Source organism: Ilyonectria robusta (assembly GCF_021365365.1).
Source record: "Ilyonectria robusta strain PMI_751 chromosome Unknown BGZ61scaffold_1, whole genome shotgun sequence".
NCBI lineage: Eukaryota > Fungi > Ascomycota > Sordariomycetes > Hypocreales > Nectriaceae > Ilyonectria > Ilyonectria robusta.
This window is the reverse complement of record NW_025764435.1, coordinates 568,646-596,452: the sequence shown is the minus strand read 5'-3', so window position 1 is coordinate 596,452 and position 27,807 is coordinate 568,646. Positions and strand designations below refer to the sequence as shown.

At 55.8% G+C, this 27,807-nt stretch overlaps 14 protein-coding genes and 1 non-coding gene across 15 annotated transcripts; 6 read left to right on the top strand and 9 right to left on the bottom strand.

Moving 5' to 3' along the window:
* Window positions 1-1,621, bottom strand: BGZ61DRAFT_525073 (uncharacterized protein; the record flags this gene model as incomplete). The annotated part of the gene is made up of 2 exons (XM_046252700.1): window positions 1-1,392; window positions 1,553-1,621. The coding sequence occupies 2 exons, from the start codon at window positions 1,619-1,621 to the stop codon at window positions 1-3; spliced, it is 1,461 nt and encodes a 486-aa protein (XP_046111648.1).
* A 1,138-nt stretch (window positions 1,622-2,759) lies between these two features.
* On the top strand, window positions 2,760-3,836 carry BGZ61DRAFT_437162 (uncharacterized protein). Its single transcript, XM_046244078.1, has one exon. The coding sequence runs from the start codon at window positions 3,043-3,045 to the stop codon at window positions 3,385-3,387; it is 345 nt and encodes a 114-aa protein (XP_046111647.1). The 5' UTR covers window positions 2,760-3,042; the 3' UTR covers window positions 3,388-3,836.
* A 1,171-nt stretch (window positions 3,837-5,007) lies between these two features.
* Window positions 5,008-6,279, top strand: BGZ61DRAFT_470363 (cystathionine gamma-lyase; the record flags this gene model as incomplete). The annotated part of the gene is made up of 1 exon (XM_046248072.1): window positions 5,008-6,279. One exon carries the CDS (start codon window positions 5,008-5,010, stop codon window positions 6,277-6,279), a length of 1,272 nt encoding a protein of 423 aa, XP_046111646.1.
* Window positions 6,280-6,448: 169 nt separating this feature from the next.
* BGZ61DRAFT_4299 (uncharacterized protein) lies at window positions 6,449-8,487 on the bottom strand. Its single transcript, XM_046243791.1, has 2 exons — window positions 8,028-8,487; window positions 6,449-7,961 (listed from the first exon to the last, which is right to left on the bottom strand). The coding sequence occupies exons 1-2, from the start codon at window positions 8,290-8,292 to the stop codon at window positions 6,619-6,621; spliced, it is 1,608 nt and encodes a 535-aa protein (XP_046111645.1). The 5' UTR covers window positions 8,293-8,487; the 3' UTR covers window positions 6,449-6,618.
* Window positions 8,488-9,200: 713 nt separating this feature from the next.
* On the top strand, window positions 9,201-10,403 carry BGZ61DRAFT_437156 (uncharacterized protein). Its single transcript, XM_046244077.1, has 2 exons — window positions 9,201-9,933; window positions 9,982-10,403. Exons 1-2 carry the CDS (start codon window positions 9,675-9,677, stop codon window positions 10,134-10,136), a joined length of 414 nt encoding a protein of 137 aa, XP_046111644.1. The 5' UTR covers window positions 9,201-9,674; the 3' UTR covers window positions 10,137-10,403.
* A 173-nt stretch (window positions 10,404-10,576) lies between these two features.
* Window positions 10,577-11,163, bottom strand: BGZ61DRAFT_4287 (uncharacterized protein). Its single transcript, XM_046243759.1, has one exon. The coding sequence runs from the start codon at window positions 10,914-10,916 to the stop codon at window positions 10,623-10,625; it is 294 nt and encodes a 97-aa protein (XP_046111643.1). The 5' UTR covers window positions 10,917-11,163; the 3' UTR covers window positions 10,577-10,622.
* Window positions 10,888-11,001, bottom strand: BGZ61DRAFT_t3. Its single transcript has one exon. It is a non-coding gene; the product is annotated as a tRNA-Leu (tRNA).
* Window positions 11,164-12,270: 1,107 nt separating the features above from the next.
* Window positions 12,271-13,256, bottom strand: BGZ61DRAFT_511569 (uncharacterized protein; the record flags this gene model as incomplete). Its single annotated transcript, XM_046252125.1, has 1 exon — window positions 12,271-13,256. One exon carries the CDS (start codon window positions 13,254-13,256, stop codon window positions 12,672-12,674), a length of 585 nt encoding a protein of 194 aa, XP_046111642.1. The 3' UTR covers window positions 12,271-12,671.
* A 416-nt stretch (window positions 13,257-13,672) lies between these two features.
* On the top strand, window positions 13,673-14,395 carry BGZ61DRAFT_525069 (uncharacterized protein; the record flags this gene model as incomplete). Its single annotated transcript, XM_046252699.1, has 3 exons — window positions 13,673-13,793; window positions 13,849-13,925; window positions 13,985-14,395. 3 exons carry the CDS (start codon window positions 13,673-13,675, stop codon window positions 14,393-14,395), a joined length of 609 nt encoding a protein of 202 aa, XP_046111641.1.
* A 1,335-nt stretch (window positions 14,396-15,730) lies between these two features.
* On the top strand, window positions 15,731-17,782 carry BGZ61DRAFT_582130 (putative amidoligase enzyme-domain-containing protein; the record flags this gene model as incomplete). The annotated part of the gene is made up of 1 exon (XM_046256275.1): window positions 15,731-17,782. One exon carries the CDS (start codon window positions 15,731-15,733, stop codon window positions 17,531-17,533), a length of 1,803 nt encoding a protein of 600 aa, XP_046111640.1. The 3' UTR covers window positions 17,534-17,782.
* A 2,923-nt stretch (window positions 17,783-20,705) lies between these two features.
* Window positions 20,706-21,179, bottom strand: BGZ61DRAFT_4252 (uncharacterized protein). The gene has a single exon (XM_046243639.1). It carries the CDS (start codon window positions 21,077-21,079, stop codon window positions 20,765-20,767), a length of 315 nt encoding a protein of 104 aa, XP_046111639.1. The 5' UTR covers window positions 21,080-21,179; the 3' UTR covers window positions 20,706-20,764.
* A 1,700-nt stretch (window positions 21,180-22,879) lies between these two features.
* BGZ61DRAFT_470357 (uncharacterized protein) lies at window positions 22,880-23,714 on the bottom strand (the record flags this gene model as incomplete). The annotated part of the gene is made up of 3 exons (XM_046248071.1): window positions 22,880-23,132; window positions 23,255-23,569; window positions 23,602-23,714. 3 exons carry the CDS (start codon window positions 23,712-23,714, stop codon window positions 22,880-22,882), a joined length of 681 nt encoding a protein of 226 aa, XP_046111638.1.
* A 632-nt stretch (window positions 23,715-24,346) lies between these two features.
* BGZ61DRAFT_4241 (uncharacterized protein) lies at window positions 24,347-25,138 on the top strand. Its single transcript, XM_046243586.1, has one exon. It carries the CDS (start codon window positions 24,519-24,521, stop codon window positions 24,981-24,983), a length of 465 nt encoding a protein of 154 aa, XP_046111637.1. The 5' UTR covers window positions 24,347-24,518; the 3' UTR covers window positions 24,984-25,138.
* Window positions 25,139-25,609: 471 nt separating this feature from the next.
* On the bottom strand, window positions 25,610-25,908 carry BGZ61DRAFT_437146 (uncharacterized protein). Its single transcript, XM_046244076.1, has one exon. It carries the CDS (start codon window positions 25,900-25,902, stop codon window positions 25,669-25,671), a length of 234 nt encoding a protein of 77 aa, XP_046111636.1. The 5' UTR covers window positions 25,903-25,908; the 3' UTR covers window positions 25,610-25,668.
* Window positions 25,909-26,676: 768 nt separating this feature from the next.
* Window positions 26,677-27,598, bottom strand: BGZ61DRAFT_437145 (uncharacterized protein). The gene has a single exon (XM_046244075.1). The coding sequence runs from the start codon at window positions 27,478-27,480 to the stop codon at window positions 26,884-26,886; it is 597 nt and encodes a 198-aa protein (XP_046111635.1). The 5' UTR covers window positions 27,481-27,598; the 3' UTR covers window positions 26,677-26,883.
* Window positions 27,599-27,807: the final 209 nt, after the last annotated feature.

The window sequence follows — 27,807 nt, the reverse complement described above, 5'->3', positions numbered from 1 at the left end:
TCAATCTGGTGACGCTGCGTCGATGTACTCATCTGGCATCTGCGGCATTGTGGGCAATCCCTGAGATTGGTTCAACATCTCGGCCATGAGTTCAATGTGGTGCATCATGGACGACACAACGCCGACTTGCTCAGGTGCCTCCGTAGCCCAATGCGCGCCCCATACGTCTTGTGGGATTGTATTGCCATCCCACAGGGCGATTCGGACGGGCCATTCAAGATGCCTCCACCACTTAGAACCTGGCTCAAACATGCCCACCAGTCCCATCACCTCTCGGCGAGCTACATCTTGAAGCCACCATACGTTATCCATTCGCTTCAGGAGGGCAAAGAAGCAGGCGAGAATGGCAAGGGCACGAGGTCGCTTCTCCTCCACGAGGTCAACAAACCGTCTCGAGACAGTAGCGGGGAAAGCGAGGGAGGCAGCGGGGTAGTAATTTTTATGTGCCCAGTTGATGACACAGACGGAATGGGCGTAAGCCTGACCGGTGGGGTTGAACTGGTGGGGTTCTTCCGCCATGAGTTCTTCCTCTAGGCCCTCGAGGAGATGGCCAAAGAAGGAATCTGAAGATCGAGGGTTGAGATCGAGCTGGAAACTAGGCTGAGAATCAATCACAGCCTTGACAGCGTTGCTACTGCGGATCCATTGCCAAGAAGTTGCCACCACAGTCTTGACACCTTGGAAGGCGTGGAACCAGGGGAGCGGCAGAGCATATCGACTGTTTGGGTCGTTGGGGTCAACGTCATCCTTGATGAAGATGCGGGAAGCGGCGGACTGGAAGGCGATCAACGCCGCCGTCAGGAACAGGGCTTCGGCGTTTTCAGGGGTGATTCCAGAGTTGAGTGAGGCGCAATACGACGCAAGGGTGGAAGCAGAGTAAGCATGTGACGCGCGAACCAACGCCTTGTCATCCGGAGTAAGAGAGCGGAGATGGAGTGCGGCAACAGAAAGAATCGCATCTGCCAGGTAAGGATAGCCCGCCTTGCCCGAGAAGGCCATCTGAGGCACGGCGTGCTGCCAGATATCGTCGGCAACGGGTGAGTTTGTCAAGAGGGTCTTTGAAGTGACAGTGGTGTACTGATGCATCAGGCGCAACTCCATCATCCTGTCGATTTGGCCGGAGAGCGATGCGGCCACGGCCAGCGAGGGTTGTGCGTAAATTGGGGGAGACGTCGGGATGGGGTTCGGGCATGTCGCCGTGATTGAGGAAGAGCGTGTCGATGGAGTCTTTGGGGTGCTTGAGGAGGCGGAGGGAGGCGTCGGAGTCGACACTCCAACGCTCTCGGAGCTGGTGGTTGAGGTGACGAGCTCATCGAGCACGTCCGGGTTACCGAAGTCGCAGAGGACTCCGTGCTTGGAACAGTTGCCACATCTCGGGTGGACTTCATCGCACTGCAGTGGTGGAAGATGAACGAATTAGCCCAGTATCAGGGACGCATGCGGGCGAGCGCAACTCGATCGGCATCGAGCATCAGATGGGAGGATTGATGGACTACGGATGCCCCGGCAAGCAGCGGCACTTGGATTTGGGACTCGACACGGGAGAGCATACCTTGATCTTCCTGTTCTTGCACCTGCGGCACCCGGCGCGGGACTTCTTGTGGGAGCGTCGAGGAGGCATGGCAGCGGAGCGGTTCGGAGGTTTTCACGTGTCGTCAACGAGCTCTCGGGGAATTCACTGAGAGGACCCAGGTCGGACGGTTCAGTCGCAGCATAGCCGCGGAGGCATAGGGCCTCGCTGGAGCGGAAGGAAAGGTCGCGAGCGGATGCAATTGTGGTTGAATTATCGGGAAGCAAGTCTCACAGCGCATTCGGGCGAGGGACGAGAGAGTGGTTGAACACTGCTGCTGGCCCGACGAGAAAAGAAGGTGTGCGTCGTTGTTGACGAGCCGTCGCAGAGGGCCGAGCAGACGACAGGACGACAGGCACGGATAGCGGGGCGGTCGAGGCAGGACGCACCGACAGGGCACCCGAAGAGGGCAGGCACCCAGTTAGCAGTTAGCAGTTGGGAGGGCAGGAGAAAGCTAGAGGGCACTGCCACAACAGGGATGGTGTCGACGGCGGCCGAGTCGGTGACGGCGTCGATTTCGGCGCCGGGGGAAGCTGTGGAGCCGGCGCAAGAGGCCTGTCTCGTCGCCCTCAAACCCTCAAACACGTGGTGGTGACCAATATGCAAAGACGAGAGAGAGCCAGCACAGAAAGCGTTGTGTCAGTGTATGAGTAGTTTAGGAGAGAGTTGTTGAGGATTCATGACAGCAAACACACAAAGCGACAGAGATCTCCACAGCCATGTCTCCCCGCCTGCATCGCTCGCGCCCAGTCGGTTGTGTCGGTACTATGTCATACTCGCACGCTCATCCAACCGCAGCACACGCTCACGCGGAGCCGGCACCATGCCGCGTCCGACCAGGACAAGAGACAGGCCGAACCAGACTTGGAATTAACTGAACCCCCGCCTGCCAAAGGATCTGAGACGCAGAGCTCAGCAGCACAGGGTCTCGCAGCGCAGGCAATGGCGCCGTCGTGATTGGGCGGGCGCGCATGGCCAGAGGGGGAAAAACACAAGGGGGGGGGGGGGGGGCCAGAAGCCCAGGCATGATGGATGCCCCTCCCGAGGCTCTGCTGGCGGACACCGCGCCGCCCGCGTGGAGCATGACCGGATGCTGTGTGTCCGAGTCGTATCATGGCTTTGGCTGGGCGCCGCTGGAACTCGCCGATTGATGGGGGGGACGGGGCGGAGAGACTGACGGTGAAGGGATTGCACGTCCCATGGCCGCAGTCCACATCTGCCGTGTCATCCACGTTTCGTCGGCGCGTGCTCCCGGGCAGCCGTCGCTGAAACGACTAATTAATCACTGTTCTCACCTTGTGTTTGCGCTGTTCTGGTGCGGGCAAGTTCTAGAAGGCTGCCTACGGCTGCTTGGCACACAAGGCTGGCCGCGCTGAAGCCGGAAGCGGTATTGCACTCTGCCAGGACCGGGGCGGCCTGGAAGTCATCTTTGTCCCTGCTTCTCCCGCGGCCCTTTTTATGCCTCCTCCTCGATGCTCCCATGTTCCCATGCTATTATGCTCCCATGCGCTGCTTCTCCTGCCCCAACAATGTCGCATCGCCCCAGCAGAAAGCCGCAGTCGTCTAGTTCTCATGTACTCCGTACCACGTACTCCAACCAAACCCCGTGCCGCCCGCATCGGGTCGTCCTTTTGCTGACGACAGCGACCACCACAACCACAGCTGCAAGGCACCCGACCACCCGACGCTTCCACTTTGGGGCAGGCCCCGATGGAATTGGCTGCGTGGATTGGGCTTCCTTTGGCCAAGGCCGTTGCCTATCGCATCCAATCCCATCCACTCATCTATCGAATCTGATGCCACCAACCTCATCATGACCGGTACGAATATTGCGTCTGAGCGAGGCTTGGCCCCTCTCCGCTCCGCTCCCTTGCACACCACCACACCACCACATCTGGCCCATCTCCCGCATCTACCAACGACATGTCTCGGAGAAAGGACAATGGTAATTCCATACACGCCAGAACCACTGAGCCAGCATCTGAGCCAGCATCGCGCCGTGACTCATTTTTAGCAACTAGATGCAATGCAATGTTATCACGCCCTTGCTGCGGTGCTAGGATGCAGTACTTGTGATTCCAAAGCAGCGCTTTCAGCTTTCCTCTTCCCCTCTTTTCCCTTTCTTGACCTCACCAACGGCCTAACTTCCCCTCACGCAACGGAACAAGACGACTTCTTTGAAACATCCCTTTCTTCCGCGTCTCTCCCTGCGCAGACTTGCTCACTTAGAAACAGACGACTTCTAATAAATTACTCTATTGCGCCATCCTTAACCTTTAATTCGACTTACATAACTCCCGCGCCTACTAATCCACCTGTGATTCCACACCTTCCACTTGTACCCTAGTTATCGGCTCTACTTCAACCTCACACGCCCCTCCATCTCGAAATGAGCCGCCTCTGCCCGCCACCTCCGAGACGCGCCTGGTGGCCGGCTGTCGGTGTCAACGCTCTTTTTTTTTAAGCAAAACACACGACCTCGTACTTTTCTCCCGCGAGATTCGCGCGCATTCCGCCCGCCCGCACCAAGATAGGGTAAGCAGGAGCGCATTTGTCAACCGGTCACCGCACCACCACCCCATTCACCTGACGTGCGGACTTGACGCCCCGGTGGACTCGCTCTGCTCATCGCCTTGGCCGGATGGCGAATGACCAAGATTCAGCCAGGTACCGTTGGACCACTGGATGATCTGGCCCAAGGCACGCCCTATGCGATGCCCTGGATGCGCCGTGCGTCATCCTATTCTGCCCCGCGGTGGTGGATGGTGAGAGGGGCAATTGAAGGCCGCCTTACAAATGATATTTGAATCAGGTCTGGCGTAGAGACTCGGAGATGCGTCCCATCCACTTCGGACCCAGATCCCATATAAAGAAGCCCATTGTCTCGTGGATCCGTCCGTCCATCTAGAACACCAGACATTGTTCACACACGCCCCCAGCTCTTGTCAAACGCCCCCTCGCAGTCCCGTGGCCGCTACGGAGTACATTGTGAACCCTCAAGGTTTTGCCTTTTTTTTTCAGCGCCGTCTCGCTTCTATTTTGTATCCAAGCCAGCTCTGACGTGATTGTCTAAGTTTGAAGCTATATATACATATCCTGCACATACCATACCTCTCCCGTCTTATAAAACCCCCACCGCCTGCACCTCATCGCGCCCTTGGATCGCGCAAACCGAGACGAGAAAACTCGACTGGACCGACCCTTTGCGAGAGCCGAGGGATACAAGCCGCATCACCGAGCCTCCGAGTGTGACTAGGCGCAGAGGGAGTGCGTCTTCCGTGCCTTAGTTTTACATAAAAAGCACAAGTCCCCGTCCCGTCCTCCTCAATAGGGTTTTTTTTCTACCCTCCACCACCAAGTCCACCACGTCCCGCCTGTCCAACAACACCTCAATTCCGCAGGCAACGCGTTGGAAATCGCTACAGCTGCTCTCTAAAATGTCCGCTCTTCCTCTCCTCACCTCGGACCCCGTGGCCACCCCGCCGCGCCCGCCGTCCCCCGTCCACTCCTTCGGCACTCTCGCGGTCCACGCCGGATCCCCGCACGACCCCACCACCGGCGCCGTCATCGAGCCCATCTCGCTGTCGACGACCTTTGCGCAGACGGCCGTCGGCCAGCCCATTGGCGAGTACGAGTATTCCCGCTCGGCCAATCCCAACCGCACCAACTTCGAGGCCGCTGTCGCCGCTCTCGAGCACGCAAAGTACGCCCTCGCCTTCTCCTCCGGCAGCGCCACCACCGCAAACATCCTCCAGAGCCTCGCCAGCGGCAGCCATGTCATCTCCGTGTCCGACGTCTACGGCGGCACCCACCGCTACTTTACCCAGGTCGCAAAGGCTCACGGCGTCAAGGTCACCTTCACCCCGGAGATCGAGGTCGACATCTCTGAGCACATCACCGACGAGACCCGCCTGATCTGGATTGAGAGCCCTAGCAACCCGACTCTCCGTCTGGTGGATATCCGCGCCGTCGTCTCCGAGGCCCACAAGCGCGGCGTCCTCGTTGTCGTCGACAACACCTTCCTCTCCCCCTACGTCCAGAACCCCCTCGATCTGGGCGCCGACATCGTCGTCCACAGCGTCACCAAGTACATCAACGGCCACAGCGATGTTGTCATGGGTGTCGCCGCCTTCAACAGCGACGAGCTCAAGCAGCGTCTCGGGTTCCTCCAGAACGCCATTGGCGCCGTCCCCTCGGCCTTTGACGCATGGCTGGCCCACCGTGGTCTCAAGACCCTTCACCTGCGCGCCCGCGAGGCCACCACCAACGCAACCGCCGTCGCCATCGCCCTCGAGGCCTCGCCGCTCGTCATCGCCGTCAACTACCCCGGTCTTGAGTCCCACCCCCACCGTCACATTGCCAAGAAGCAGCACCGCAACGGCATGGGTGGTGGCATGCTCTCCTTCCGCATCCAGGGCGGACACGCTGCCGCCGAGCGCTTCTGCCAGTTCACAAAGATCTTCACCCTCGCCGAGAGCTTGGGTGGTGTCGAGTCTCTGGTTGAGGTCCCCAGCAGCATGACCCACGCCGGTATCCCCAAGGACCAGCGCGAGGCTGTTGGTGTCTTTGACGACCTCGTCCGCATCAGCTGCGGTGTCGAGGACGCTGTGGATCTCAGGAACGACGTCCTCCAGGCTCTCGAGAAGGCCGTTTCGGCATCAAAGAACGGCGTCAACGGAGTCAATGGCAACGGCGTCAACGGACAATGAAAATGGACCCAAAAAAAACCGGGCGATGATATAAATGATAGAATTTTGGCATATTTGTGATGACGTGTGATGAGATTTTGCTTCAATGACACAAGTTAGACAGGGGCAGGAGACGAATAACCATTGGCCTCGAGTCATCGTTCATAGCGACAGGAAAAAGTATTTGACTTTCATATCAGATGGCATGGATTGCTTGACTATAACAAGCTATTACTATTCAACGCTTTAAGTCTTCTATGTTTCCATAATGATAAATCAAGAACTTGCCGTTCGGAACCCATCTACATGTTTTCCATTTCCATCATGTGACGACCTCCTCATTCTCCGTCGACTTGTCGTTTATTCGTTAGACATAAAAAGGTTTTCCGTAAACTCATTGGCCATACTGCTGCCAGCGGTCCACTCGTTCCTCCTGTGGTGGATTTCGTTCATGCCCTGGCAGGCCGTCTCGGCGATGTAGTGCAGCTCATCGAGGGTATTGGAGTTGCAATTAGGAAATATGCCGTCGATGCTGCGATGCCACTCCGATGTGGTGTTTGCCACGGCCGTCTGGTATGCGTTTGTGTCGTGCTCGGTAACCCGCGGCGTACGGCTCCGCGGAATGAGCTGGTTGAGGAGGCTGTCGTGCTTCGAGTCACGGGGGAGGTATTCAACTGGGTCTCCGTTGGACATGTTCGGCTGCCGGATACCCATGACGACCTCTACAAAGCGTTGAGAGATGCTTCTGCCCAAGCTACAGGGATCAACGAGGTCGAAATCAGGGTTTCCGGGGACATCTTCCCTCAGGTAGTGGTCATACGCCAGAAACGACGCCCGGCAAATGCGCAAGTGTGTTGCAGCCGATCTCAAGGCCATCGCAATCCATTGGCAATCCTCACCAGGGCGCTGGTTTGGCATCCCTACCCAGAGCACCTTTGTCGAGTCCTCGTTCCAGTCTTGTGATTGTTCCGCCTTTAGATACACCTCGTTCAGGTAGAGCTCCTGAAGCGTCGACCCAAAGTTCTCTCCCACCTGGACCAAAACCTCGGGAGACACCTCAACTCGCTTCAGCTCGAGGCACGTCAAGTTGGACAGAATGACGTGCGGTGCGGGCAGTGCCCGCGCTCGCCACTCCTCCACGGGCATCTGCCAGGCCTTGGTCTGTTTGAGGCCTCGGGGAGGGCGGTCGTCGTGGTCCATTCCTATCAGGCACAGGCTCTTGAGGTATTCTGCGTTCTCCACCAAGTTCCAAAGGCAGGATCCAAATAGTCCAACTCGCTGGGGTTCATTTTCGTGTCTTCGTAAAGTCAGGACGAGGTGTTCCAGGACCTCCAACACCCCCATGATATTCATCACGTCGCTGGGGTTTAACCACAGGTGACATATTGCGATATCCGTCACATTTTCCAATACCAAGGTGTTTAACTTTGCCGAATCCTCCTCGGGACGCTTAGCAAATGCCTTGAGGGTGTTGGCGAGGATCATGGTGGCGGCGTTGCAGTGTCGGCCGACAAGCTGGAAGGGGAGGTTTAACCGCAGTCGATCGATGTCTCGGCAATTGAACAGGAGGTCTTCGACTGTGCGGAAGTAATCTACTTCTGTAAATGATGACTCATTCATGCAGTACTTTTTGTGTAAGGTGCGACAAAAGTCGGTCATCGATGGGACTCGGGCGAAGACGGTATCAAGGAACTCTACTTCTACTATTGATATATCCACGTTAGCTATCATTCGGATTTGGGAATGGCACAATTATGTAGAGTACGCACAGTCATCCCGCAAGACCATGAGGTCGATATATAAGCTCTTGCAGTGGTATCCAATCGTCTGCAGCGCATCGATCCGCGGATGCGCCTCGCCACTCGTCTTGCTCAATCGTGAAAACTCAAGGTCAAGCGTCCGCAAGACGAAGGGCTTGAGTATCTGGTCAAACACTCGGCAGACGAGGCGCAGCGGGAGGACGCTGTTCTTGGGGCCGCGGGCGACACATTGCTGGAGGATCGCGTCGACGAGCTCACGCGGGAGCTGGTCCATGGCGACGAGGCCGGTGTTGGCGGATGGAAAGGGAGGTCAACGGCAATCGCAGTGCATCGGGGCTACCGGCGTGGCATCGATCAATCCCGGCGGGCTATCGCAGTGTTGTGGCTCGATGGTGATGGTGTTGACGGAGCGAAGCGGCCAGAGGCGGTTGGAGTTGGCTGATGGACGGGATGATGGGATGTAGTGTTGATAAGCGGCGTTGATTACTGGGCTACGGGGCCGCACAGTGGAATTCCAGCGGCAGCTTGTCATATGCACCTAGGGACCAGGCCCACTGTACCGAATCCACCCCACTGGAATCCGGATCGACATGACGCCGCCTACCCTAGAGGTCGCGTGTGTTGTCCCTCATGACGGTTAAGATATGACGTTCATAAATACAAACAATCATAGCGAGTGCGTGCTCAAACTGGGGGATATATACGTTATTGAACTTTAATCTGAGGTGTCTATGTATGCTATGTTAAACTAAGATACAGTTATTTTTGTTGTGATCCATTGTAGTGGTTGCAAATGGATTGAGCAACAGTTGTCGTCCTTGACCCAAAATTAAATATTCTGTTATTCCACTAAGCAACAGCGCAAAAATGTCCGACTTATTAAACGGGACCAAAGTGTTGTTTGTATCCTCTACAAGTCCACCAGATTAAATCGGAAGCAAGCAATAGGCCCAACGGAAAAAGCCAAGAGGTGGTTGCAACTGGCAGTGTGTTTGGAGACTGCGCACGTAGTCCGCGAACTCGTGATGCATGATTAGTACACCATACTGTGATCTAATAAACAGATTTCATTGGCTGACAGATGACGCTTATGTGAAATAAGTCCAATGATTTTCTAGAAAAACATATTCCATAGGAACTGTCAAAGCAGGCACTCAAACACTCAGCGACGGGGCGAATCAGCACCAATCGAACTAGAAAATGTATTCAATGGACGCGTTGGACGTGAATCAGAAAGTCGGGTTGTTTACACCACAGCTGTCTACCAGCTGCAGATATCTACCAAGTCGCACCCTGCGCAATGAACAGAGTCACTCCACGCTGGCTCTTCCTCATCCTCTCACGAACAACAGTCGGGACAGAACAACAACTTGACGAGAACCTTTGTTCTAGACACCACACACACGCCAAAGACTCGAAAGTCACACTCCTTGAAAGCGAACCAGAATGACCCGCCTTGGAATTCAGTCCCTTGTTTTGGGCCTGGCGTGGCTCCATGCCGTCCTTGCCCTCCAGTCCCTCTCGCAGGGTTGCCAGCCCATGGACGGTCAGTTTTACAGCGAGGATGCAGTAGGCTTCTACTGCTTTCCAGAGGACTCCGCGCTCACTTTCAACTACACGTATTCTCTGTAGGCCGTCCCCATTCGACATGCTTCGATGCACTACTTACACAGGCCTAGGATCGAACTCCGATACTGCGTTGGAAATAATGCCGGCTCTCTCATCGGATACGACGAGTATGTTCCTAACCTGCCATGTACCTATGCAGGTACTGACCGTAGAAGTGGCAACTACCAAGACACCTGTGAGGGCTGCATACTCCAGAGTGTCCGAAGCAATGACTACCGAACTTGCTTCCTCAAATGCAACTGCCACGACATGAACAAGCAACTCAAGGAGACGATTCTTGATCTGAGCAAGTAGCCTACTTACCCCACAGACTAACGCGCACTGACATTCGTAGACAATGTCCTTTTCAATGACAACGGTCGCCTCGGGTGTTTTGGACACCGCGGAACCAAGGATATGGCTTCCCCTGAGTGCCACAAGAACATCGAATGCTCAACTGGAGCACCAAGATTGACGCCTAGGGCTGAGCCTACACGAGGCTCAACCTGATGCGACTTGGCTTTGCGGGTTGCCAAGCGGTACAATCTCACAGGGAATGGAGGGGTGCATCTGATGATTAGGAACGAAACAAGCTTCTCCCCTGTGGAGAAGAACGCGGCAGTAAGGCTAGGCTCTTGCGGGATAGGGCAGTGGATGATTGTCGACGATAGGAAATTAACAAGAAGAATGTAAAGGAGCTCTCTGCGGCAACTATGTGCCGACAGTGGAAGTGTGTGCTAGTCGAGGGAGGAATATTGGACGTCAAGACATAGGTCGACGACAGCGGCCGGCAGGGTTTGCCGAGCCACCAGGGGAATGTAAATAAATTACATCACCATTAAACCGTTCGGCCCACTAGGCACACGTACGCCTCTGTGTCTGGGTTGCGCCTCCGGCAGGTCGGCACCAGGCACGGCTGAGTTTGCGGACTACACGCGAGTGCTGATGACGGTTATTCGTGTGCAAATTCGTGGACGGCACTCGGCATCGTCTTAATTAGTGCGGCGCAATTCGCATTGACCGGCGCGAGGGACAGTCTACACACTGTTTGTTTGTAGCGGCGCATAAAGAAATATCACGAGAGTGCGGCCAGGTCGCGCTGGCTGGTTCCGAGAACACAGCTGGCGCAAGGGTGGCCGTCGAGCCACCACTTGTCGATCGATAATAGATGATAGGTAGATAGGCAGATGACTCTTCCCTACCTATCGCGCAAATAAATGGTAAGCAAAAAGAGAAGATAAAGAGAGCAAAAAGTTTGCATTGGCAAGACAGGGGTTCGAACCCTGGCATCTCTCGATATAATGGTTCCCATATGAATAGGAATAGAATTCAATTTTCTTAAACATTACGCCTTAGACCACTCGGCCACCTTGCCATTGGTGTTCTCGAGAAGCAGTATTACGCCTCATACACCCTCGTAGGGTCAATGAAGAAACGAAAAGAATTCACAATGTCGGCATTCAAACACTGGGATCTCTTGGTAAACCAGTTTCCAGTCTGAAATTGTGATTGATTCAGTTTTTCTTGACTGGACCACCTTCATCCGTTCACAAGGGTAAACTGAACCCCTGGGCAAAGGGCAAGCTAGGCCATGGCTATCAGGGGTGTTCGAATCACCATGACGATTGCAACATGCACCAGGCGAAAGGGAGGCTGGCACAGGGCAACCCGGTGCATGAGGACCGGCTTGGCTTGGTCTGAAGATGTACCAATGCACGCGGTTCCTTCGTCGCGTGCGGGGCACAAATTGCCATGTGTGATTGGTGGCAGCTACCGGAAGCTCGATGCACAAGCTCCGCGACAGCTTCCGTCTGATAGACGAGACCAGTTTCAACTTTCAAGCTCCAGGTAGAACGAATGGTTCTGGGATGAGCCATACCCATGTTCGGCCGGACCGGGGGGGCCCAATTGATGGTCCGCCAATAGTCACCGGCGATAGCGGGGGAAGAGATGAACGAGGGGAGTCGCAATCATTTGGGGGGAAATGGGTAGGTAAAAAGGTTGGGAGGATGGAAAAAAATATCCCTAGAAATTGGATGGGGCCGCGAGATGGGAGGGGGCCATTTGTCCTGGGCTTGTCGCACAAAATGTCCGATATCCCTTCAGCAGCGAAATGCTATTTGATTAGCTCGTTTCCTGTCACAATCCTGTGTGGCAGTAGACCTGTTACGCGTTGAGCAGGCAACATGCTAGGGGAGATAAGGGCAGGTGTTTCGACTCCTAGTCGATAATGATCTGAGGTGCTGGAGCGGGCGAGACGGCCTTTGGACTGAATGTGCTTGAATAAGATGAGATGCCCAACATGGCCAGGCGGTCCGGGGCCATGATTCATCGGCGCCCTCCCTACCTCAAGCTACCTGTTGACCCTTGGACTGCTGAAGTCAGGCTAAATTCTTGGCGGGCGGGCGGGCTCGATGGGCCTGGGCCACGATAATTCCAGATGGATGGTTTTGTCCGGGCTTGCAGAGGCAAAATGCCTCTTCCCTCGTTCCCACTCTCCGGTGGTGCCGGAATCCCGTGGGCGCGGCAGCTCACCTGGAGCCCCAGCCTCGCATCAAGAGCTCGATGACGCTGCGGGGCGCACATGCGCTGTACGAAGTCCAGATAGGCATCGCTTACAAGACCAGAGCCAACCAACGGTGGAGGCTCGTGGCGCAACAAGACAGCGCGGTCGGTTGGCGCATTGGGCCTTGCCAGCTGGAAGTTGACGGCCGCTCGTCTATTGTCCGTCTCGGGTCATGAAGCAATCCGGGTGGCCACCGAGATGGTCCGTGTCCAGTATTCGAGCCACAGAGTAATAGTAGCGAGTGACATGAGAGAGTCAATGCCATTGGCCCGCTGACAGATCGGCTCTCTGAGCCATAGCATGGAGCTGTCGGTGTCGTTCGCACGGGTACGTGACGTATTTGCAGGGCTAGGCTGGGCCTTTTGGAGGTCGAAGATAGGCGGACCAGGGGACGAGGGTGACGATTACGAAGAACGGAGGGCTAGCGTGATGCCGAGACTTTGCAGGCCATGCGTTGCATTTCTTGGCATTGGGTTGCGCTATTGTTGCCAGCTTGGTTGCTCCCCAGCCATCTTGCAGACCTGCAGACCTGCAGACTTGAACGACACCCATGCGCTGCAGGCTAGCTCGTGTTGCCAGATCTCCAACCTTGGGCGTGGAGCACTTGAACTGCAGGTGGTGACGACAACCGAGATGGCGTTGGTTGGGGCGAGAAAGAGGGTGTGTGGTACCTGGGCTTGTTGCGACTGGGCATGTACGCGGAACAAATCGCCTGGGCGACAGTCCGTTGTAGGTATTTGGCTGAAAGCGGGCGGATAGGAAGAGCGGCGTGGGTACCTGGATGCGTGGATGCGTGGGACAGTGGGCGGGCCAGTGGACCAGTGGGCCGGGGATCGAGGATGAGAGAGGGTCGGAGGGAGCTGGTGTGCGTCGCAGTGTCCGAACGGGTCTAGCTGCGTCTGGTCTTGGTCTCGGTCCTGGGTCTTAGTGTGGGAGTGCGTGTGCATCGTACCTTTTTCCCCCGGTTGGGACTGCGCGAGTGGTGTTGATTCTGCTGAGAAGCGGCGAATGCGCGACCAGGTGGGTGCGTGCCGGCCGATTCGACCGGCCGGGCCTGGAAGCATCGTTCGTCACAGCGTTAATCAAACCGAGGCCGGCCACTTGCCCAGAGCACTGCACTGCGTAGTAGGTAGTAGTGGCCGCATTGGACCGTGGTTTCCTTTTCCGCTGTCTCGCTCATAAAGCCCATAGCTCCCGCCCTCGGCCCTGAATCCCCTCGCCCTGTTCCTTCCCCGTTTGCGTCTCCCTCCAAGCTCCAATCGTCCGGGCCGCGCCTACAAAACTCCCTTTCCACCCCAGCCAGGCAATCACTCCACCACCACCACCACCACAACAACATCACAACATTGCCAATACCATCATACCACCAACACACCGCCAGCAGCTTTCTACCTCGGACAACAGAGCTCCAGCATCAACTTTTACCTCGCCCTCTCTCTACATCTTGGGAACGTCATTCGCCTCGCGCCCTTTCTCCAAAATGCGCTTCTCACTTGCTCTGCTCACCGTTTCCGCTGCGGCGGTTTCGGCCCAGGTCGCGAACTACACCAGCTCGCTCAACATGACCATTGACCCCGGCACCGTGACAACCACCGAGCGAGGTATGTGCTAACGCAACCAGGAGCGAAATGCGCATCTCGCTGACTTTTGACACAGCCCAGTGGTGCCAGGCCCAGACCAACACCTGCGAAACTCTTTGCGACAACAACACGGGCGAGAACTCTTGCACCTTGGTAAGTTGATGATCCTGTCCCCTGTATCGCCTCGAGGTTCTAACGATCGATTCCTCCAGACCGACTTGTCGTGGGAATGCACGTGCGCCTCCAACAGCTCGATGCCCGGCCTGCAGTACTACACTCAGACCGTTCCGACCTTTATCTGCGAGGAACTGTACTCGCAGTGCATCACCACCAACGCCGGCAGCGCTAAGCTTCAGAAGGAATGCACCAAGAACATCCAGGATCTTTGCGCTACTCAAGGCCCACCCGATGCAGACTCGAGTAGCAGCTCGACCGAGTCCGAAACCGCCACTGCTGCCGCTTCCGCTTCCGGTTCTGCCACCGAGTCTGCATCCAGCGCCTCGGCAACTGCGGACTCGGTGACCTCGACCAGCTCCGACGGCTTCGCTGCCCCTACCATGGCGCCAGCAGGCAAGGGTGCTGCCGCCGCGGTCGCCATTGGCATGCTCGCTTACCTGGTTTAACGTTTGCGGCGTTCGGTGGACCGCGATTGGCAACGCCAGCGTAATCCCAGCATCGCCACGTGCTGGTGGATGCTTCATCAACATGGAGACTCTAGTCACCGCGGTGCCCCAGTTCGCTTCTCTGTTACCATTTTCGATATCGAGCACTACTTTTTTCGACATGCAACACTATACCTTTGATGAGTTGAAGACCCGACGATAGGAACAAGGCCTAGCTTCTTTGGAGGTTTTGGCCAGGAATGAAATGCCTTGGTGGTTTGGCTGATTGATTGACGGATTGAATGCTTTATGCTGCGACTTTTGCATTATTTGTGTTTATGCTGCTATCGAGGCAGTGGTTGGAGGAGGGCGTAATGCGTTATTCGGCATCTTTGTTTTTTTTTTATTCCCAAACCAATCATAGCAAGAGGCGAAGGGGAGTAGGAAAACTTTATTGAACAAAGAATTTCTCGGCACCATTTATTTGACCCTTGTGATTCCATCGTGGGCAATGTTCTCTGAAGATTAGCGATGAAATGTTGCGCATTTGTATTCGAAGACCGGCGCATGAGGTTCGACAACTTGCGAATACATAGCATATGTTCAGCGAGCAACACAGTTAACGATTAGGTGACTAGAGGCATCTTTACCGACGATGCTTGACGAGCTTTCCAACCTTCAGGGACTCAAGGCCGCCTTTAAAGAGGAGCTAACGTACAAACCTTAGATCCTGAGTCCCAATTTTCTGAAGCTGGCGTCGAAGAGCTTAGGTTGGACTGCGGCACTTGGATCTTATAACATTAATTCGCTCGTACAAATCCGCCGCACGATGCGCCTCGTGACCCAGCTGCCAGATGACACAAAGGTGTTTCAATATTCGATACATTTTAGGGGAGCCTCCTACAACACCGCGATTGCTTACCTTGGGTAGTTGATCGGTCGCAGATCGTACTGTGCTGAGACCTGCTTTGACATCACTAAAGTTGTCACTCTTCCTCCACTAGCCCTCGTACGTGTGTGTATGTATGGTGTGTGTAAGTTGGTGTCCATGAATATGTGTAAGTGTTCATCCATTTTGGTGTGCTAACAAAGACTTCTGGCAACTCGATCCTCTGAGTTTCAAAGTCCGAGTGAACAAGCGTTGAGTTTCTCAGGAACATACAACACAGATGACAGAGTGACAATGGCGACGTTAACGATTCACCATGTTCGCCGCGAGTTCCATAGCATATTTTATCTATAAGTAAGATACGTTTCTAGCCAAATGAATCCAATCATCATCCTCAGACAACTCGACCATCTACGACCATCTACGACCATCTTCTTACACAAGATCGCAACTTCACTGTTTTTAAAATGTCACAAATCCAGAAAAAATTGATTTCTCACAAGAGGTCACGGAATGCCCAGTCTTCCTCCCCGGAATCCAGCTCAAAGTCGGCCCCGAAACGACATGAAACTGACGCCAAGTTTGAGGCTGGTAATCCAATCTGCCCACCTCGTGTCAGTTTCGGTGTCGAAATAGAGCTGCTGATCGGGGAATTTGCTGGGCAGGACCCCGACTGGCAGATTAATGGAGCCCCCTTGCCTCCTCCATACGAAGGTGGAGGGGACGTTTTTCTGAAGGTTTCAACCCTTCTTCAACAGCATGGAATTGATGCCCATGTCCCGAAAGACTCAGAGGAGAGAGATGCAAGTAAACTGCACATGTGGGCAGTCACTTCCGATGAGTCAATCGAGGTTGATGGCGAGGAAGGGAGCGGGTACATTTGGAAGGGCGTGGAACTGAAGTCACCGGCTTCATATGCCTTTGATGAGGCATTCAATATGATCAAGGTGGTCATCAGCCTTGTCACCGGCAAGTTCCGTTGCAGGGTGAATACGTCATGTGGCATACATGTCCATCTTGGAAACGGTCCATACCGAATGGACTTACAAGCGGCCCGGAACTTCGCCGCGCTTATTTGGGCTGCTGAGCCCAAGCTCGCTGTTCTGCATTGTCCAAGCAGAACCATGTGCAAGTATTCAGAGTCATCCCGACGACTCAATACCTGCAACCTGGCGGCAGGTAAGGCGGCCATCAACGCCTACAAAGCGGTTCTTCAGGATCCCAAGTGGGTGGCTCGATATCAAGGGCGGGCACGAAAGGTTGGTGAGGCACCTATTGCCTCAAGCCGAAAGCTCCTGTGGTATAATGACAAACAACAGCAAGCTCAGGACGGTTCCTTCTTGGGACCGGATATTGAGGACGACAGCTCAGACTACGAGATTGAGAGTGAACCCTTCTCGAGGCCGAAAAAGGTCCCAGGGCAAAGAATGCAGCCAACCCGCATGACCAATCTGCGCAGTCACGATTCCCTCCCTTCTAAGCGCACCCTTCAGCGGCTTGACGACAATAAGTTGAGTGGCGGCCCTCCCCAGATCAACTTCCCCCTACCTGAAACAGTTGATCGATTCCTTAGAAACCGTCAAAGTAACGAGACCACCGCCACTACCGCAACACCGGAGGATCCGAAGCTAGAACGACCTCGAAAGCCTATCCGTGAACGACATGGCCCGAAAGCAGTCCAGATGTCAGTAGACTCCATTTATGGGGATGAAGCCATCATGAGCCGGTACCCATCTGCTGATAATAAACGCCAGCCGCCGGCCCGAGTGGGCACCTGGTCTGGAGCCAGCGAGTTGCTCTCCTGCGACATTGGCACTCACCAAATCGCATACCTCATGGGTATGGGAACCAAGACGTACATCAGCAGCAACTGGGAAGGCCAGAGCAAGGAGTTCCTCAACGTGCTCCCGACGATGCGGCCCAGGTCTGGAAATTCCTACATGACCATCGAGAGCCGTGAGGCCGGCGGCTCGCTCAACGGCGAATGGATCGCAACCTGGGCGCGGATTCAGTGCCGCCTGCTGGAGTTTGCGCGAGACGCGGAGCCCTCGGAGTTCATGCGGATCATCGGGCTCCTGAGCCAGGATGATGGGCGAACGGAAGCCCAATATGATGTCGTGGACCTCCTCGAGGATATTGGGTGCTATGCCGAGGCCCGGTACTGCGAGGAGCGTATGAAGCGAGGGGCGGAGGCGTGGTTTGACTGCATGCTGTTGAACCACGTCTCTAGTGATGAGAATTATGAGGACGATGAGGAGAGCTCACCCTAACCCAGTCTGGGCTTTGACGAGGGTCCCTATGCCATGTACGAGTAACATGTTGGCTTGCCGGCTATCTACAACCAGCATTGTATGAGTCTCCAAGTCTTCAGGTGGCACTGCGAAGGTATCTGGAGGAACGGAATGCCAACTTTATGCCTCTTACGAGTGTGAATGCTCATGACAAGTGTCATGGGATGCAACGGACTCCAAGGGGCGTGGTACCGAGTGGTGCTTTCTAGGCTGTTTCCTAGCTGCTGGAGTTTTGCTTCTTTCTCTGGTGCATTTTAGTATTGTTTTCTTCTTAGTCTCTAGTTACGTCCAATATTAGGTTTTCTCATTTCATGGAGGATCTCTCGGGGTTGTCCCGGACCACAAGTGTGGAAGATTTGGACCTGTGGGATAAGGTGTCGGAATACCTGTTCATAAATAGACTGACTCGATATATTCGAAGTATTACTTGTTCCTGTCAATAGTTTGCTACCAACGTGATGTTTTGTATTTCTTCTTGGTTCGCAGTGCATGTATCCAGTTAACTTACCTTACGAGGTGGGATTAGCTAGATGAGGGCTTGACACAATGGGAAAGTTCTGCAACTTGACATTGTATGATTTTTTACAGCCCGAATTATTCCGCTTGATACGACTTCCGAGAGGAAATCAATCTTGCCATATGAGCGAAGACCTTCCAATGCAATGCGATTGGTGTCTAGACCAAAGTCCACTCAAATGGCACCTACCCTAGACCATCATAAGAGAAGAACTCCTCGCCGAGAGTTGCCCTGATAAGATTGCCTTTACGCTATCATGATTTCCCTGTTTCCCATGTCGACTTGCCGGGAATTGCCACTCTACCCTGGACAGCAACGGTCACGAAACGACTAAGTCCCGGGCGAAGCACACTCAAACAGAATAGGACCGATGCAGCCACTGAGGTGGCTAATACCTCGTCAACTAAAGCGCTCACCTACCCGGCATGGAGAAGCCGAGGTGAATCGCGAGGTGTTCCATCATGTCTGGGCTTGCCGGGAATTAACGAGGCTCCTATAGCGCAGGCTTTGGCGGTGTGTTGCATCGTGGACATGGCTAGGCTGTCAAGCAGATCGAGGATCTTATAGGTTACAGTGCAGTATGTCGTCAGCTAAGAAATCGGGTTCCTTAGTTGCCGGGTTCGCGCGTCAATGGGAAGAGTTTTTGCATGCTTCCAAGGATTTGCTGCACATGGGACGAGGCTAGATGGGATGAGGCTACGTAGGACGAGGTCTTCGGGCAACTTAGATGCCGGGCAATGAATATCCCAGTCGACCTTTCAATAGCAGCCAATCGCAACGCCGGAGTGCGTAATCTTCTAGGCTCCAGAAGGCTTCGGGTGCCGATGGTGGCAATAGCAGGATCTCCTATGCCTGCTAATGCACAACTACGCGGAGCCCAGCCAGGACAGGGCCATGATTGACACGGCCGTGGGTGTCTGAGGCCACCCACAGCGAGACCAAGTGCACCTGACAGGCTAAAAGTTGACGGCCTGGGTTGAAAAAAAAAAAGAAAAGAAAAGCGCAAAAGTCTCCGTTCCGGTGGCGAGGTGTGTGTGGCACACGTGTCTGGCTCCGAGTTGAGAGAAATTGATGAAACACGCTTAGGCCGGGGCGGGTGAGAACTACTGTGGACGATGAGGGGGACGTTGCATCTGCATCTGCTAAGGGAGGTTCGTGGTGGTTGGGTGGCTAGGGTTCGTTGACTCGCGTGCGCAGGTGCCGGACGTGGCGTGGCGTGGCGTGCAAGGATCGCGCATGTTTTTCCTATTGATTTTTTTATTGATTTTTTTTTGAGGCTGTCGATTGATTCTGGGTTGATTGACTCGTGAGGGAGGGTGAAGCGGCGCGGTGGAGGAATTGGTGGTGCACGAGCATGATTGGCGTTGAGCGGTTTGATGCCTGACGGCCAGGCCAAGTTTCGGGACCTCGCTGTGAGCTAGGGACTGGCTGACAGCTAAGTTACTGGATGACAGCCTCTCTCATCCTCTATTCTGCAACCAACAAAGTGCGCCAGATAGACAACCCTTCCACCACGAACACACGGCCGCATCCGAGGCCCTCCGTCTCAGCCCTAATCATGATGATGGTTGAAACCATGTCCAATATCACCCCGATATCACACTGCCAGGTCATCAACCAGCCCGCCCTCCGCCCCCTTCCTAATCCGCGGCCCCGGGAGGGTGAGACGCTCCCAACCCAACAGGCGGCGAATAAGCCCGGCTGTCGTTGTCCGCAACGAACGACACCCAGCAGAACGGACAACGGCCCGGCCGACCAAGGGACGCTACTGAGCCTTCCATGCATCAATCCGCTGGCACCACCCGCGGCTTGCAGACGGCCTCGCTGGAGGTGATTTGCCAGAGCATCCCGGCCCCGTCACAGCAGGCCGTTGCAGGAAGAGGGGGGAAGAGCCCCTCGGCGACCGCTAACAATTCCTTCCGGATTGCATTGATTTGTCTTTGGCCGTCTCACCCCTTGCGTTGGCATTTCGAGTGTGATCAGAGTCAATGACACAGACAAGGAGAAAGCGAGGCTGGCGAAGCAGAGGCGCAATCCGACACCGCCCTTCGGTCCGGGATCTGCGTGTCTTAGCATGGAGTCTCGACTGTTTGCTGTTATTGTTATTCACGATGGTGTGGCCATGTTGGATTGGATCGACGCGTGCTGCGAGGTGAGGATGAGTGCATCGTGAAGTCCGAGCATGGCGGTTTGGCCGTGTAATTGGCCAATGCGATAAGCTCAAGGTAGGGAGACCGCGTGCTGCTCGTGCAATGCAGCTTATACCTCGCACCTACATGCCTAACTCGTGAAGGGTCCATTGACGCGCAGCAACTGGCATCTTCAGCTCCTCCCTACGCCGCATCGTGATGCCGATGGGCGTTGCTGTATGCTGCTGTGTACCATGCCCATTGGCCGTCCAGACAGTCGGGCGCACCGCAGTGGGGAGACGGATGGCCTGCAAGGACGCGTTGGAATGCTGTGCCCCGTCATTGCCTGGACGCGTCCCTGTTGTTGGTTAGAGATTGATGACGGAGCATGTCTCTCTCACCTTGGCGGTATGACGTCTCGAGAGACACTGCCCGTTCGTATTTGATTTCTAAGTAGTCAGCCTGACCGTCTCAAGAAATCTCAGATGGCCAGCTAGTTTCGAGTCTCAAACGCCAGGCCAAAAAGTCGAAAACGTGCCAATCGCCTACGCTCCCCAGCCCGGGCTATACCAGAGCGAGCCTAGCTATCAGACGGTCCAGGGACCAGGTCGCTAATCGCTCTCCACAGGGTTCTTCCCTGTCAGCCGCCCCCGTTCGTGGAAGACCGCCCGCAGTTTGGAGTCCCCTTCGACGCGGGAAAATAGAATCGGGGCTTGTTGCCGTTTGCGACGACGAGCATGATAGAGATGCACTGAAGCAGGAGGCTGGGTCCGCGCAGGGTTGGTTTGCGACTACAGCTAGCTTACATGGCGGTAAGCCCGGCGATATAGAATACATGTTAAGACCTCCGTACGGTGGGACAAGCGGAGCGGCAGGCATTTGGTGTAACACAGAACGCCATTGCCGCCCTCCGGCAGTGTTCTCAGTGTTCTGGGCCAACTGACATTTGCGGTTAGCAAGGAGAGGCTTGTCTTTGTGCTGCTTCTATTATGTACTATTAGACCGCACTTTGCTCTTTGTACTGCTAGCCTCATGTCGGCGGAGGGAGATGGAAATTGTGAACCTCATCCAGGGTTGAATGCGACTCTATCTGGGGAGACGGCGAGACCCGTTGTTGGAGTTGCATGTCTCGGACGTTATCGGCCACCCGCAGCATCGAGCATCGCATCATCGGCGCGAGATTCTCCCGTCGCGGTTATGTGCGCATACTGACGCGGGGGAAAAGCTCGCTAGGGGCAGATCAAACACGTTAGATGTCACTCGGCCCGCTGCTGGCGTACGACGTAGCATCCAAGGGACGCTGGAAAGCTCGGCACCCCGAAGACGGTGAGAGCATGCCAGCGCCGGAGGTCGTTCACGACGGCGGGTGCTCCGTCCATCTCCACGGTCCCGTAACGTAGGGGGTGCGGTTTGAGTCGGCGGGGGAAGAAGCGGGACGAGTGGAGGCGCTTTATCTGATGACGACGATTTGGCGTCGAGACTCCAGACATGGCATCGTCTAATGGCCTAGGCCTGCAACACTGAGGTTGCAGAGGATCTAGGTGGTGTGTTTGCTCCCCAGCCACAGAGGAGCACAAGATGGATAATTACAGATCTAAGAGCATGAGGTACGAGGAGGCACTGCCTGGCGCCCCGCTGTTGCACCGCCAGAAGGGATCGAGGCCGTTGGTTGTTAGTGCGATGCTATTAGTGTAATGTCTGTGTGATCCTGAAGCCGGGATTCCCCAGGCACGTAAGCAGCATGCCATCCATGGTCCATGTTTCCAAAAGCATGCGGCTGATGCAGCATGTGCTACGACGTCAGCTGGCTGGATTAAGGTAGAGACGTTGATAATGCTTCAGCGTTATCAGGACCGGGCTATGGATATCATCGGCTGTCTGTGCCAGGGACAGAATATCCGGATGCCGTCTCCCACCACCTGCTCGACATATCGACTTACTCAAACTCTCTCACCAAAGTTCCTACCATGCAAGCACTACCATAATGTCAACGGGTCGGAGGGCGGACGGGCTGGGCCATGTGCCGTTAAGGATTGTCTCAATTGCAACCCCTCTTCCTCGTCTTCGGCCGGCCGGGTGGGTAGGACGGCACCGCCAATGTGACGATGATGATTTGGATAACACACCTCCCAACATTCCATTCTGGCAAAGAGCATCTGTTGTAATTAAACTTGTCTTCAGCCTCACGCCGCTCTGGGCCTAGACAGCCCACCGATTGCCAGTGAGGGGACGAACGTCAGGCCGCTGGCCGACAACGTGATGGACATCAAGGGCGAAGAAGGGGCCCAGACGGATCGTGGGCAGCTGATTCGGGTGAGGTGCAGGTCGAGAAGCGGGGTTGCAGCTGCAAGTCATTGTGGCCCGGGGGAAGCCAACGCAAGGGGGGGTGACAGCGAACGACCGTGATACGGACGGAGGAGATGGAGGTTGGGTGTTCGTCGTGGGCTGGACCAGTGAGGAGGCCGTGATGTGAAGCGAGAGCCCGTTGCAGTATGGACAACGAGGGGCATGATGGGGGTTACCACGCAAAAGAGGGCCAGGCCAAACCTATCCGGGCCTAATAGGCAGACCGGCCTCTCGCAGGTTTCTTGAGCCTTTGGGGATCATCATCATACAGTAGTGACGGCAAGAGCAGCAGTAGCATCAGTAGTTTCAGTAGCAGCAGCAGGGTGCCTTGCATCAGTGCATCAGGACGGATGGGGAGGGGGGGGGGGCGTGATAGGTCATGGGAAGAGGGCGATGGGCCATTCCCAGCTGAGATGTGCCTGTGCCAAGCGGCCCGGTTTCAGTGGTCAACACCATCTTTTGGGGTCTCGAGAGGCACTCGGGGCCTAGTATTGGATGGGGTAGCGGGTGTTTCTGGGTGTTGGGGGTGGTTGGCGGTGATGGTGGTGGTGGTGAGGTTGAGAGGCGGAGAGGCGGAGAGGCTGGGCTGGCTCGCATGCAAAGAAGCGGTGTATCACACACTAACAAGCTCCTCACACACTGAACTCGCTGGCTCGCTCGCCCACACACACACTTCCTACAGCGGCCCTCCGTAGCGCACTCACTCACCGGACAGCGATGGGGCCGTTTGGTCTAGTTTTGCCCGTAGCCTCGCCCGTCCTCCCCACTCGCAGCACTCTGCCCCCTTGAAGGAGGCCTGGAAGTGCTGGAGCCCTGGCAAGCCCAACCCAGCCCGCACACGCCGGCCGGCGGTCATGAGGACAGAAGAAATCCCACCCACGTTTTCCGGGACAGGGCACACACATTGGGACGATACTCGGCATGGTGGCTTCACGGCGTACTCCGTAGTCCCCTGCCCGCGTGCGCTTGTTGAGTGCTGGGGAAGAGGGGAACGGAACGTCTGGAGTGGAGTTTCTCGACATGCTGGGTATGCAGTATAGTGTTGTTCTACGTACTCGGTAGAAGGTCGCTTGCGGGACATGGGACGGGAATGAGGAGGCTTACTCAACCTGGCAAAGATGAGTATCCGCCGAGAATCAAGCGGCGGCCGAGTCCACAAGCCAGGCATGGGAGCTAAATAAGATCGGAGGTGAGCCGTCCCGTCACCAGATGGCTAGGCCTGTCGCACGCCTCCACATCTGGCTGTGGCCGCGGCTACTCAGGAGGCTGTGGTCCGAGCGAAACACTCAACTCGTCTACTTCGAACCCAGTGGATGTCCTAAATGGCTTACTACAATAAGCGAAGGGATGGATGGATGGTCATTCTTGGTGCTGGAGCCAGGGAGCTTGGGCTTGGCGTTCGTTTCGTTTGGTCCCATGTACTTTGCCATGGCCCGGCGTACAGAACGTAGCAGGATGTGAAATCAAGATCGGACGAGAATGCTACCGTACGGACGGGAGCTGGCCACTTGCAAGCGAGCCCAATCTCATCAACGGTGATCCTTCGGCCCTCGCCAGGAGAAGGAGATGCTACCTCAAACCAGGGCCGTCGCAGCGTGCCATCTCGGACAAAAGACGTTGGTACTGACACTTTGACAGCTGCTGATGGACACTGGAACTGCTTGAACTGGCCAGAAAACGGTGAGATCCGATCGATCGCACCACATCATGGCCAAGGCCCCAGAGTCGTTGCCGGCTTGTCACTTTTGCACCGAACGTGACCGAACGTGACCGAGCGAGCCCCTCCCTTTTCCCGCGTGGTCCCGCCTTTGCGGATCGGCGCGGATCGGCGACTCGAAAGGCGTTGCTCATGGCTGGATCATCGCAATGTCCACCGTTTCGCCGTGGCGGTCAGCGTTGCGACGCACGGTTGCGCCGTGTCTGAGCCGTGGAATATCCGCAGGACTGTAGGGGAGTTCCAAGGTCTCTCGAAATGAAATCCCCTGGCCGTTCGCCGAGCCAAGTGAGGGACAGAGAGAGAGAGAGAGAGCCCACCGGGCAGGGGGACCAGGGGGCATGTTTGACGTTGCATGTCAAGGTGGACATGGTTGGTGGTGGTGTGAACCAGGCCAGGAACCAGGAACGGGATTGGCACGAGAATAGGCAAGGATCGAGGGTACAAAGTCCAAACGTGCTAACTGTATGCAAACACTTCCCGCTGAGAGCCGATTTCATCATCATCATTAACACGCACTACGCACATGCCTATCTATGTTATCAACGTGTCGACCGCAGTCTAGATGTCGGCCGAATGCTCGTCCGTCAATTAATCCAGGAACGAGGCTTTGGCCAAGCCCAGTCTTTTTCGCATTTTGTCTCGCTCCAGCGCGCTGCCGCTGAGCGCTGGGCCGTAAGGGGAACGCCTGCGGCACGGGAGCCAACCAGAGCGCGGCGGTGACTCGGACTGGCCAATGGCGAGTTGGCCATTGCATCTAGCTGAGAATTCTAGCTGAGACGGGTTGTCTGGCAGACGCCACTTCCATTGTCGCGAGCTGCTCGATCACGTCTAGTTGAGTGCCGCTAAGAGACACCGGCGGACGGTATTCCGTGCTCACGGCAGAGTCGCTGGTTTGGCTCTCGACGGTTCGTAGCAAGCCCAGGAACGGACCGGCTGGGCTGGGCTGAAGGGAACAAGGGTGTCGGGGATCGCTCAACAAGGCCTTGGCCACGACGATGAATAAGCCCAGGAAGCCAGGGTAACTATCTAATTATGTCCTATGTAATACAAACCACGCAGTTTGGATACGACTGCGGACCGGCACGTTAAGATGAGATGAGGTTGGTACATGATTACTCAGAGCTTTGGGGGCCGCCCGGGACTGGGTTATCCGTGGCAACTCGCTGCCAATACCTACCCAGTTGGGTAAGTGGGTGACGGGTCATCGACGCTCTATCGGCGCTCCATACGGACTACAACCAAAAAGACGGTGGGTGGGTGGGTGGATAGGCGCCCGTCAAGTCGCCAGATGAGATGCGAATGCGCGGGCGAGCAGATACAAACGACCTAGACCGTTCCGTTGCGGCGCAGGTAGTGTAGTGGTGGTGTGTCGCGCAAGCAAGCATCTCCTTGTTCGATGCCGTCCCTATCTCGCCATCTTACCCACCGCATCGCATCGTATCGCATCCGTCACAAAGCGGAGAGACCGTGATCGCCGGCGTGCGCAACAAAAAGGAAAAAACCACTTGCGAAGCAAGACATGCAGGGACCGGAGAGGGGAAAAGAAAAGAGTACATACAGTAGCAGCCCTAAGGCGGGAAACAAGTGTCAGGAAAAAGCAATGAGACGTCCCCCGGATGAGGAATCCCCTGATCGGCATGGCGGCCGTTTCTTTTTTTTTTTGTGAACCAGTTCAGTAATCCATTTTTTGCCTCGACGCGGGTTCGTCCCACCGTTCGTTTGCTTTTGCCAGTCCTGTCAAAGCTCGGCTTGCCGTCGGGATGTCTATCGATGGTCGGTTGATTTATCATGGACCTAATCGTTGATCTACCGACATTGCCGCCTCCCGCACGAAGAAGCGGTCGGGCTTCAGCTCGGCAGCGTGAATTGGAAACCGGCGTAGAAGGCCGTGACGGGCAAACCGGCCGATGCTTGGCGGGGCCATTATTCCTGGCCCACCGTCTACTTTGCCGTATGAGAATCCCGCCGTGTGCGCTCGCGGGGCCCACGAAATGATTCTACTGGGTTTTGTGTGACGATTACGGTGGGAGCTCGTGGGGATTGCGTGACGGGCCGTCACGGAGCCTGTAGTTTGGGATGCGAGATACGGACGGCAGTCAGTGGTGCCGTGTGCCTCGGCCCATCCAATACTCTCCGCGTCTTCCATCATGGGGGGCGTGCAGTGGAGGTTTGCAGTGGAGGTTTGCAAAAGACGATAGTCGCAATGGTAACGTGTTTCTCCCCTGGACCATGCCCATCTAGACCGCGGCCACAAGCGAAAGAGGGACCAGACGAGACAAGATGAGGCAGCGGGGGAGGGGCATGCCGTCCAACATGCCCTGGTGGTTTGATAATGGTGGGCAATGACGACGATGGGATTCTGCCCGGCTCCATCGCGCTGCATTCCAGTTCCTTGGCGTGTGGTTCTCAGTCTCTCCCTTGCAGCTCCGTTCGTTCAAGAACACGAACTGTCAACGTACCCCGGACGCCAAATGTTGGGCAGGGACAACATGTCAAGTTGGCGATGCCGGTCTGGATGCGGCGCACGGATGGCCACATGAACCGCACCCAAGCCTTCTTTCGTCTATTGCCTCCAGACAACTTTCTTTTTATTACAGTTGCTGCTGTGGTCTATCTTGTCTTAAAGCCCTGCGTAAGCTCGACTGCGTAGGCTGGCAAGCTGGCTTGCGCTATGCTCTTGCTCTTGCTCACCGACTACACGCATGTATGCGTGTCTGAGACCTTGGCTCCTCGTTGGAGGAGTTCCAGCTCTTTGACGCAGAGGCAAATGCGAGGGGGCTGACGGGGCGGCGAAGGCAAGGGCTGAGGTGATGTGATGGGCGTTGATGCCAGGCTGGGGGTTGTGTTGAGGGCATCTCGCGGAGTCGGGGAATGTCTTCGGCACCTGGTTTGTTTGAGCCGGGTGGATTGGGGGCCATTGGGCGACTGTTTTGGAATGAGACGCAAGGTACAAACGGTTCAGAGCAGGTCTGGCCCAGGCCGCGGCCACGAACAGGAACAGGAGCTGGATCAGGAACAGGCTCAGGAACTTGAAATTTGATGTGACTGCGTACCGGACGTACCGGACCCAACAACCAGAGGACGATTCACTCCCGGCTGCCGTGCCGTATGCGGCCCATCTGACAGACCGACGGCGATGCCATGCGTGGCCGATGCAACCACCAACCAATGCCCAGCGGTGTGATATTAAGGGCCGGCCAGGCCAAGATCCTGACATGGCACGTAGGTAGTATTGCTAGCATCGCACGGCGGATCGATGATGATGCGCTGTACGCCAGTCGACCATTCAACGACTCCCGGCCCGGGTCGGTTGGGTCGCGTCTCTTACAACGCCGCAAAGCCTCAAAAGCCTTCTTTCTCTTGGAGTCTTGGCCGCGAGGTGGAGCCCTGATCGTTAGGCTGTCCTAGCTCCAGGGGCGGGCCACGCTGGGCCTCCCTAGGCGGTTCGGCCCCTGGCCCCAAGCCCCAAGTGCCCTGGGGCGGGCAAACTGACCCCCCCGGCCAGTGGAGGACCTTGGTCCCCTCGGCTGCCCCCCCTGCGCGC

Excerpts from the sequence above, each read along its gene's own strand:
- BGZ61DRAFT_437156 (XM_046244077.1), top strand. The coding sequence starts at position 9,675 with ATGCACTACTTACACAGGCCTAGGATCGAACTCCGATACTGCGTTGGA. Across the intron at positions 9,934-9,981 it reads GGAGACGATTCTTGATCTGA|ACAATGTCCTTTTCAATGAC; the intron begins GCAAGTAGCCTA and ends TGACATTCGTAG.
- BGZ61DRAFT_4299 (XM_046243791.1), bottom strand. The coding sequence starts at position 8,292 with ATGGACCAGCTCCCGCGTGAGCTCGTCGACGCGATCCTCCAGCAATGT. Across the intron at positions 7,962-8,027 it reads CATGGTCTTGCGGGATGACT|TAGAAGTAGAGTTCCTTGAT; the intron begins GTGCGTACTCTA and ends ATATATCAATAG.
- BGZ61DRAFT_437162 (XM_046244078.1), top strand. The coding sequence starts at position 3,043 with ATGCTCCCATGTTCCCATGCTATTATGCTCCCATGCGCTGCTTCTCCT.
- BGZ61DRAFT_4287 (XM_046243759.1), bottom strand. The coding sequence starts at position 10,916 with ATGCCAGGGTTCGAACCCCTGTCTTGCCAATGCAAACTTTTTGCTCTC.
- BGZ61DRAFT_437145 (XM_046244075.1), bottom strand. The coding sequence starts at position 27,480 with ATGTCAGGATCTTGGCCTGGCCGGCCCTTAATATCACACCGCTGGGCA.
- BGZ61DRAFT_4252 (XM_046243639.1), bottom strand. The coding sequence starts at position 21,079 with ATGCCTGCCGCTCCGCTTGTCCCACCGTACGGAGGTCTTAACATGTAT.
- BGZ61DRAFT_437146 (XM_046244076.1), bottom strand. The coding sequence starts at position 25,902 with ATGCCGATCAGGGGATTCCTCATCCGGGGGACGTCTCATTGCTTTTTC.
- BGZ61DRAFT_4241 (XM_046243586.1), top strand. The coding sequence starts at position 24,519 with ATGAAATCCCCTGGCCGTTCGCCGAGCCAAGTGAGGGACAGAGAGAGA.